The sequence below is a fragment of the Pseudophryne corroboree genome, chromosome 6, assembly GCF_028390025.1.
Source record: "Pseudophryne corroboree isolate aPseCor3 chromosome 6, aPseCor3.hap2, whole genome shotgun sequence".
NCBI classification, from domain to species: domain Eukaryota; kingdom Metazoa; phylum Chordata; class Amphibia; order Anura; family Myobatrachidae; genus Pseudophryne; species Pseudophryne corroboree.
The window spans coordinates 617,774,128-617,784,805 of record NC_086449.1 but is presented as its reverse complement, the minus strand read 5'-3'; the positions used below and the strand labels follow the sequence as shown (position 1 = coordinate 617,784,805).

Here is a 10,678-nt window from a genome sequence, read left to right as displayed (position 1 = left end):
GGAAGAGGATATGGCATAGGCAGGGTTGGTGTAAAAGTAACAGCAGTTGTCCTCTTGGTAGCACTTAACTGCATTTTCCTCCTCAGTCCGGTACCAGTGCATGTTAATGGGGAGGAAAGAGGTCAGGGCTGAGACAACCCACACCAGGAGGATGACAATCCTGGCCTTGCACTTGGTCAGCAGGCTCTGATACCTGAATGGAGAGGTGATGGCAAAATACCTGTCCACGGCGATGACACACAGGGTCTCTATGCTGGCTGTGACACACAGAATGTCCACTGAGGTGAAGAACTCACACCAGAAGTTCCCAAACACCCAGGTCTGCATTATGACGGAGCTGGCCCCGAATGGCACCACTATCAGCCCCATCACCAGGTCCGCGCAGGCTAAGGAGGTGATGAAGTAGTTGGTGACTGTCTGGAGTCTCTGGAACTTGGCGATAGCGCTGATCACCAGGATATTCCCAAACACAATGACCAGGACAATGACGGACATCAGTATGCCCATGCCCACCATCCTGGCGTCCACGGCTATCGTGGTATTGGGGGCGATGGTGCTCAGCGTCGTGTTCAGATCCATAGCGCTGTGGATAACTTTCCTGTAATGCGAAGAGACTGTCACCCAGCGCTGCAGGTGCTGCTTCCCCTCATGAACGTGCCGGGGTCACCCGCAGGTGAGACTCTGCTGCTGCTGCCCTGTGTCGGTCATTTGCTGCTGCTGGGACAGTGAGGGAGAGATGCAGCGCTAGCCCCGGGATGTGCCGCTTCTGCTGGCTGTCACTATTAGTTCTGAAACAACAATCTCCCTCCTCGCTGTCTTTAATAACACCCTTTCGTGACGTCACTGGGTGACAGCCAATCCCCGGAGAGTCCTGGCCGGGTGTCGCTCTTCTTTCTGTGTAAGGACTAAGTAGTGTTGGTGTAGAAGTTTAAAGCGAGAGCACTGTGTGTCCTGCACTCACTGTACTTCTGCAGCCATGTGCCTGACACTACAGCTCACTCACCGCTCACTCACCGCTCACACTCTGCTGCTGCTGCCATGTGCCTGACACTACACTACACTGTACTGCTGCTATCAGCCTGACTCTGCCCCCCCCCCCCCCCCCCCTCACTGCTCATACTCTGCTGCTGCGGCCATGTACCGATAGTGCCCCCCACTCACTGCTCACACTCTGCTGCTGCCGTGTATCTGACACCGCCCCTCACTCACTGCTCACACTCTGCTGCTGCTGCCTGACACTGCCCCTCACTCACTGCTTACACTGTACTGCTGCTGCCATGTGCCTGACACTACAGCTCACTCACCGCTCATACTCTGCTGCTGCTGCCATGTGCCTGACTCTACACTACACTGTACTGCTGCTATCAGCCTGACTCTGCCCCCCCCCCCTCACTGCTCATACTCTGCTGCTGCGGCCATGTACCGATAGTGCCCCCCACTCACTGCTTACACTCTGCTGCTGCCGTGTATCTGACACCGCCCCTCACTCACTGCTCACACTCTGCTGCTGCTGCCTGACACTGCCCCTCACTCACTGCTCACACTGTACTGCTGCTGCCATGTGCCTGACACTGCCCCTCACTCACTGCTCACACTCTGCTGCTGCTGCCTGACACTGCCCCTCACTCACTGCTTACACTATACTGCTGCTGCCATGTGCCTGACACTGCCCCTCACTCACTGCTTACACTGTACTGCTACTGCCATGTGCCTGACACCGACCCTCACTCACTGCTTACACTGTACTGCTGCTGCCATGTGCCTGACACTGCCCCTCACTCACTCTTTGCACTCACTCTGCTGTTGATGCTATCTACCTAACACTCCACTGTATTCACCGCTCACACGCTGCTGCTTGCATGTGCCTGACACTTCACCTCACTCACTGTTCACATTTTTCCGCTACTTCAAAAGTTTATGACACATTTCCCTTTACCAGGGGGGCATATTAATAAATGTGAGCTGCCCCCTATAATAAGGATTCCTTATTGCCGCAATTTGCGGCAACAAGGAATCCTTATTCTCGTGAATGTATTAGTACAGAGTTGCCAGGACAGTAGGTAAGATGGGCTAAGTGGTTCTTATCTGCCATCAAATTTTATGTTTCAAAAAGTTTCTATGGCATGGAATCCGAAAGGAGCCTGTCCCTGCTATCAGTAAAAGTAAAGTAATTGCATCAGCAATCCATTCACTTCAACCTTGCCTACTCTCCTAGAACGGTCAAGAAATAAAATAGTGAGAAGCGCATACATATTAAAATGTTCTGTCACATGATGTTATTTATTGTTTTTATTGCAGCTGCACTGTGACCAGATTTTGGACTATTATATATGAACTAGTTACCAGCCCGTCAAAATGACAGAGCAACATACCAGCAATGTCAGCGGCTGTGTGCGCCCGAATGGAGCAACACTTGAATTGCTCTGTCGGGCACCACCTAGTGACCGCCAGGCGCACAAGAAACTTGATTTCCCCCTATAGAGGTGAGGAACAGCGTTAGCCATTTACTATATAGGATGCTGCAAGAGTTTTCTTTTGTTTTTATAATACTAAACTACTCCTATAATGTAATATTGTAAAGGTTGGTTTATGGAAGTTAGCCACGGTGTAACATAGGCACCAAAAATTATCTTTAAACATTAAAGACCATGTAATATTGTGAAGGTTGGTTTACAGAACTGTACACAGAACACATAATTATAGTGTAAATAAGAATCATCGTTATTGCTTCTATATAGATTTTGAATGTGTGATCTGTCTCTTTCATATGAATATCACATTATTCTTAGGGCTCTATTTATATAGCAAGCAAAGCTCACTAAATCATGCGGAAATGAAAGTTTGTGCATGATGTAAGTATCACAGCCATATAGTAAAGTGTTAACAGAGAAGATAACTCAATTATCTTCTCCGTTAATGCCTGACTCCTACAAGATGGCAATATATAGAGCAAGCCATTGCTCTCCACAGCACTTGAAGTTTTCTGCTATACAGCAAGCAGAAATACAAGCGTTAAGGAAAGCCCTTAAAAGCTTACCTTACAAAATGACATCTGAAAGTGGTGTAATGTGAGGAAAATCCTTATCTCAGCCGAGAACTGCAGGGACAGATCGCTCTCACATGATGAAAATGTTTTAAATAGCATTGAAACGGTTTCTATTTGCTAATGGCTTGTTTTTTCTTTGCACTGCGGGCCTAATTTAGATGTGGTTGTTCTTGCGATTGCTGTTGCTATCTTTTGACGTACGCAATCGCGACTATATGCTAATACTGTATAAGCAGAAGCTATCCGAACATATATATAAAGTCATAGAAAGCACTCAGTAGTTGCAGTAGGGGGTGCACAGGTCCATATGTGTTACTGTAAACACACTCACCTCTTACCCAAGGGTAAAGTGAAAGACCAGCACTCACATTCATCCAAAAGGTTTTATTCCAAAGGCATGGCAACCATATAGACTGGCATGATGGTAGGTGCTCAACAGCCGTTTCAACTGAGCGTTGTCAGTTTTCGCTAGGGTCCCCTAGAAGACGTGGCTCCTTGACGCTGCTCTTGTGTGATCCGGCCCTCCTTCTTGTCCTGACAACGCAGTGTGGTCTCGGCATGCTGTGGCTTCCAGTGGCAGGTCCCTGGAGGTATGAGAGACTGGATGTAGATTGCCCTAGTCATTGTAGTGAAACCACGTGGTAACCAGTCCACACTGTCCCATACTTACCTACCTTGCTGCACCCTTCTCCGGAAGGAGGCAGCGTTGTAGGCGCATGGGAGCGTGGCTTGCGGCATGATGGGCCGTCCGAGGGGGCGTGACGACAGGGAAGTGGCAGTCTGGGGGCGTGACATCGTGATCGCGTCATCGTGGCTCCGCCCCCCGCTACACAGTGCCGAGAAACTAGGCACTGTATAGCGGGGGGCGGAGCTACGATGACACGGTTCAGCGCGAATTACGTAATCGGATCCCCTCGGCCGCAAACTTGTTCTTTGCTGTGGGTGGCCGAGGGGGGGAGTGGAGAGCCTGACGGAAAACGGGAGGCTTGCCCACCCTTCCGAGGGATCGGGAGAGCCACCCGAATTTCGGGAGCCTCCTGGCCATTCCGGGAGGCTAGGCAAGTATGCACTGTCCTAAGTCTGGTACCTTGCTTGTTTTAAAATATCTTACACTGTTATGTGTTTTAAGAATAAATACTATACTTTTATGCACTATGGAGTGTCCCCTCCTTGTTCTTCCTTTAAACAGAGTTATATGTGGGATTTCCGGAGTTTGTGTGCTGTTGGAAGGGGAGCAGCAGCTCTATAATATGGAACCTGGTGCAGTTTGGACTCCACAAGAATACTATGTACAGTTATGTGCGCTGGACTATTTGATTTGTGCAGCTGAAGGACATTCAAGCACCCCTGGCTTCGCTTGTGTGGATGTCTGTTATTGCTCAACAGAACTAATTTTACAAAGACAGTAGTGCCATCTAATATTGTCATGTATATTTTATATTGTACACATAGATCACAACATTTCTTAATAAACAACATTTCCAGTTTTTCCCTCAGGGATTAACACAAGAAGATGCTTGGGGCTTCTAACTTGTGAGCAAGCCACATAAAGCTGTCCATGGGAGAAGCAGATGGTTCTGAAGGGATCCGGTCTGAAGATCGACAGTGTTTAGGTCGACCACTATAGGTCGACCGTCACTAGGTCGACATGGATGGAAGGTCGACAGGGTTTCTAGGTCGACATGTGCTAGGTCGACAGGTCTAAAGGTCGACATGAGTTTTTCACATTTTTTTTCTTTTTTTGAATTTTTTCATACTTAACGATCCACGTGGACTACGATTGGAACGGTGAAGTGTGCCGAGCGAAGCGGTAGCGGAGCGAAGGCACCATGCCCGAAGCATGGCGAATGAAGCGAGCCATGCGAGGGGACGCGGTGCACTAATTTGGGATCCCGGTCACTCTACGAAGAAAACGACACAAAAAAAATAAAAATCCTCATGTCGACCTTTAGACCTGTCGACCTAGCACATGTCGACCTAGAAACCCTGTCGACCTTCCATCCATGTCGACCTAGTGACTGTCGACCTAAACATTGTCGACCTAGACACTGTCGATTTGATGAACCACACCCGGTTCTGAGATCTACGTCTGCAGCCTTGTTGATCATCAAAGCGAAGCAGACGCTTATGGGAAACTGTAGGCACTTGACCTGAAAAGGAAAAATTGTTGGGCATAAGGCATATGGTCAGAGCCGGATTAACAATGGGGCGGATGGAGCTGCAGCTCCAGGCCCCCCATTAAAAATAGGCCCAAGGAGACTGACAGTGGTGACAGGAAAAAATGTTTTCCTGTCACAAGCTGCCAGCGACCGCTGTGCTAACCTCCGCCCCAGCGGCGGACTCAGTGACACCCAGGCACGCGTCGTCGCTTGTCCGCCCACTCTCCCCCCCCCCCCCGTGATTTTACATTTGCAGCAGTAGGCTCCTCCCCCGCACCGGCAGTAGGCTCCTCCCCTGCACCGGCAGTAGGCTCCTCCCCGTGCATCCAGGGTTGAGGGTGTCCAAGTCCCGCCTCCAGCTTTCTGCTCTGGCCTGTAGCCGGGCTAGGCATCATAGTGGTTGGACGGACGAGGGGGGGGCAGGAGGTCAGGCTGCAAATATGTCACAGATGGCCATCCGCGGCCACATGTGCATGGCTGGCTGCGGACGGCACTTGTACCCGGCCGCTTTGTATTGTGGCCGAGCAGCTCCGCCTCCCTTTTCTCCCCTCTTCCTCTGCAGCGTTACGTCAGGTCAGGCTGCCGGGGGACCTACTGCAGGCGCTGCCTCAGAGGCTTTTAGAAGGTACTGTTATTGTTTCCTGTGGGGAGAACACTGTGTGAAGTATGCAGTGAACTACTACTGTGATGTGGTGGAGAATACTGAAGGGGGGGGTTAGTAATGGGAGGTGAATATTAGGGGGTGGGGGTTGCTATAAGAAGACAACATGGAAGGGGGGGAGGGGGAGGCTGTGCCCAGACCTGCCTGCACAGTTCTCTCACTCTGAGCCCCTACCAGATCTGTAACCGCACCCTCTCCCTGTCCTCGACCTGACCAGACCTGTCCACTACCACACCTGTCCCTGCACCCTGTCCCTGACCAGACTTGTCCCACTTCTAGCATCCTCACCCTGTCCCCGGCCAGACCTGTCCCAGCACCTTCACCCTGTCCCCTACCAGACCTGTCCCCGCACCCTGTCCCTGACCAGACCTGTCCCAGCACCCTCACCCTGTCCCTGACCAGACCTGTCCCCGCACCCTCACCCTGTCCCCTACCAGACCTATCCCCGCACCCTGTCCCTGACCAGACCTGTCCCCGCACCCTGTCCCTGACCAGACCTGTCCCCGCACCCTCACCCTGTCCCTGACCAGACCTGTCCCCGCACCCTCACCCTGTCCCTGAACAGACCTGTCCCCGCACCCTCACCCTGTCCCTGAACAGACCTGTCCTCTCATCCTGTCCCTGACCAGACCTGTCCCCGCACCCTGTCCCTGACCAGACCTGTCCCATCACCCTCGCCCTGTCCCCTACCAGACCTGTTCCAGCACCCTCACTCTATCCCCTACCAGACCTGTCCTCTCACCCTGTCCCCTACCAGACCTGTCCCCGCACCCTCTCCCTGTCCCCTACCAGACCTGTCCCCGTACTCTCACCCTATCCCCTACCAGATCTGTTCCCTCACCCTGTCCCCTTCCTCTGCAGCGTTACGTCAGGTCAGGCTGCCGGGGGACCTACTGCAGGCGCTGCCTCAGAGGCTTTTAAAAGGTACTGTTATTGTTTCCTGTGGGGAGAACACTGTGTGAAGTATGCAGTGAACTACTACTGTGATGTGGTGGAGAATACTGAAGGGGGGGGTTAGTAATGGGAGGTGAATATTAGGGGGTGGGGGTTGCTATAAGAAGACAACATGGAAGGGGGGGAGGGGGAGGCTGTGCCCAGACCTGCCTGCTCAGTTCTCTCACTCTGAGCCCCTACCAGATCTGTTCCCGCACCCTCTCCCTGTCCTTGACCTGACCAGACCTGTCCCAGCACCCTCACCCTGTCCCCTACCACACCTGTCCCTGCACCCAGTCCCTGACCAGACTTGTCCCACTTCTAGCATCCTCACCCTGTCCCCGGCCAGACCTGTCCCAGCACCCTCACCCTGTCCCCTACCAGACCTGTCCCCGCACCCTGTCCCTGACCAGACCTGTCCCAGCACCCTCACCCTGTCCCTGACCAGACCTGTCCCCGCACCCTCACCCTGTCCCCTACCAGACCTATCCCCGCACCCTGTCCCTGACCAGACCTGTCCCCTCACCATGTCCCTGAACAGACCTGTCCTCTCATCCTGTCCCTGACCAAACCTGTCCCCGCACCCTGTCCCTGATCAGACCTGTCCCATCACCCTCGCCCTGTCCCCTACCAGACCTGTCCCAGCACCCTCACTCTATCCCCTACCAGACCTGTCCTCTCACCCTGTCCCCTACCAGACCTGTCCCCGCACCCTCTCCGTGTCCCTGACCAGACCTGTCCCAGCACCCTCTCCCTGTCCCCTACCAGACCTGTCCCCGTACTCTCACCCTATCCCCTACCAGATCTGTTCCCTCACCCTGTCCCCTACCAGACCTTTCCCTGCACCCTCTCCCTGTTCCCTGTCCCTGAACAGACCTGTCCCCACACCCTCACCATATCCCCTACCAGAACTGTCCTCTCACCCTATCCCCTACCAGACTTGTCCCCGCACCCTGTCCCTGACCAGACCTGTCTCAGCACCCTTAACCTATCCCCTACCAGACATGTCCTCTCACCCTATCCCCTACCAAACCTGTACGCTCACCCTGTCCCCTACCAGGCCTTTCCCCGCACCCTCACCCTGTCCCTGACCAGACCTGTCCCCGCACCCTCACCATATCCCCTACCAGGCCTGTCCTGTCACCCTATCCCCTACCAGACCTGTCCCCGCACCCTGTCCCTGACCAGACCTGTCTTAGCACCCTCACCCTATCCCCTACCAGACCTGTCCGCTCACCCTGTCCCCTTCCAGACCTGTCCCCGCATCTCACGGTAACAGTATGAGATAACCATAGACCATCACCAGTCCACATCCACAGTGGGGCCCACACACCATTGGACATGCCCCCACAACCCCCCCCCCCCCCGCAGAATTGGCCACACCCCCTGCAGCGGCACACATTAGGCCCCTCATGAATTTCAGCTCCAGGCCCATGTGTACCTTAATCTGGCACTGCATATGGTATAAACACAGTCTCACTTGCGCCACATCCCATTAAAATCTCTGCCTCAATTAGGTTCCTCTGCAGAGCAGTCACTTTAAGTCAGGGTTCCGTTGCATAACTTGAGAAGAGTTAAGTTCTGCATAAGCATGATCGGAAAACTTTCTGTGCGCCGAGTGTCAAGCGCCTGGTTTTTCCTTTATTTCTCCTCTACCTGATGTCACATTGAGATCATACATACTGTACCTCAGTTTCTTTCTAGGTCACTAAGCCATAAAATACTGAAAATGTTATCCAAATTCATCCAGCAGTTTTTACGTGATGCTGAAATGAGCAGACTATTCAGAATTTTTTTTTTTGTCTCCATAGAACTATAGTACTCCAAAAAAAAATAGCTATGTACAGACACAACCTTGCAATTTTATATATATATATATATATTGTTCAAGTCAAATTACTAATAAATACTTAAAATGCCAGCTCTAATATATACTGCGGACGCCAGGCGCTTCTTATTACCATGTGCTATGAATGTGCGCTGTACTTATCAAAACACTACATCCCATAAGAGAAAACAATACACCCACACATTATCTGAGTTCCAAAGCTTGTTGATGTATATATTTGTTATTAAAAGATGTATACAATATATCACATGTACAATATACATATATTTACATGGTTACAATTTACACAGTAAGCAGTTATTACAAACTAATTCATTACAGACACGGCCAGCAATACATCACCATCTCCCTCAATGCTCACTATGCTCCCCCTCCTCCATCTTTAGTTCTCCCTCCATATGCTAACAGCAGCAGAGTATCGGCAGAAACCCATCTCGATCAGTACCTGGGATAAAACAGCCACTTCTGTGTGTGGGATCAGCTATACACTGAGTCTGTTGGGGGCGTGCACAGATCTCTTGTTATTGGTCTAGGGGAGGGAACTTTCTCATTCATGATGAGTCATTGGTCACTTCATATGCAAGCAACGTCCAGCCTTGATGGTGTAATGACAGGAGATAGCCACTGGTACCAATCTGCAAGCATGCTGTCTTCCAGGAAGTTCATTGTTCTAATAAGAGTGACTTTAGCTTTCATACATGTAATCATATCTACTCATGGCAATGTGCTACAACTTAATCACAGGAATCAAATGAATCCACACATTAACCAAGCACGACATGTCCATCTTGCTCCGCTCCAATAATACACATACATGACGCTATATTCCATTATATAATTTGAAACCTTATGAAGTCTGGTGCTTGATATTTTAAAATTTATGTGCTGTATGAAATATGTGTTGAATATATCTTTGTGGCATGTCTGTGTAAATGCGTATGTTACCATATATTGCTGTGCACGCTGTGCGTCTTTGCAAGCATAGCAACTCATAATGTGTGGAGTCTGTATGTTCTCTCTATGTAATATTTTTTACTTCGACAATATATATATATTCCAATTGCTAGGATACAGAGTTTTAAGGGACCTTATCCAGGACTTTATCATATAGAAATGTGGGTACAAATGAGATCAATCGCCAGTCTTCACAATCTCTGCAAAAGTTTGGTAGGAGTTTATTGACTCAAAATACTATGCAATATAATTGTTGACGTTTTGGTCCACTGTGGAACCTTTGTCAAGACCATGCACTATAGTAATAAAATAAAATAACAATAAAAATAAATAATTAAATAAGAGGAATTGACATAACAGTTAAACATTCACCAAAGTTAAAATTAGCGATCTCCTATAATGTAATATTTTTAAGACTAATAGGCCCTACACACTGGGCGATATAACTGAACGATATGAACGTTCTCGTTCAAACACGTTCATATCGTTCAGTGTGTAGGCACCAACGATGAACGATGCGCGGCCCCGCGCTCGTTCATCGTTGGTGCCCCTTTGCTTATGCATGCAGGCCAATATTAGCCTGCACTGCCATGGAGCTGGGTACGGGGGGAGTGAAGAAACTTCACTCGCCCCGTCGTTCCCCCCTGCCCACAGGTCACCCGTCGGCCATGCCGACGTCGGGCAGCTCGGCGGTAGGTCGGGTAATGTGTAGGGCCCATAACAAGTTGAACTCAATGGAAAATTGTCTTTTTTCAACCTCAAAAACTATGTTACTATGTTACCACAAGTAGAACCTCCGCAGCCAAACTGCAACACCATATTGAATGCACAGGGAGGTGTATATAAATCCATTTACCGTCTAGCCACATGGGACACCACCGAAAGTGACGCCATATTCACCTCAAAAACTATCAAGTGCCTAAATAAATACTTCTAATCAGGCAATTAGTAGCGTAAGTCATATAGTATCAACTCCCCTGAGGGGTACATAGAGTTAGCAGTGCAAGTAGGGCATTAAAAACAATGTTCAAACCAGCAATCGCCAGCCTCCATTACTCATGAGAAAACCGCAACAC

General features: G+C 50.2%; 1 protein-coding gene across 1 annotated transcript in view; it reads right to left on the bottom strand.

Annotated features, from left to right (window-relative positions):
- The window catches only part of ADRB2 (adrenoceptor beta 2), a 3,077-nt gene extending 2,106 nt beyond the window's left edge, over positions 1-971 (bottom strand). The window contains exon 1 of the mRNA XM_063928083.1: positions 1-971. This exon is cut by the window's left edge and continues 2,106 nt beyond it. Coding sequence (XP_063784153.1) covers positions 1-579 — 579 coding nt within the window. The 5' untranslated portion in view covers positions 580-971.
- Between the last annotated feature and the right edge of the window lie 9,707 nt (positions 972-10,678).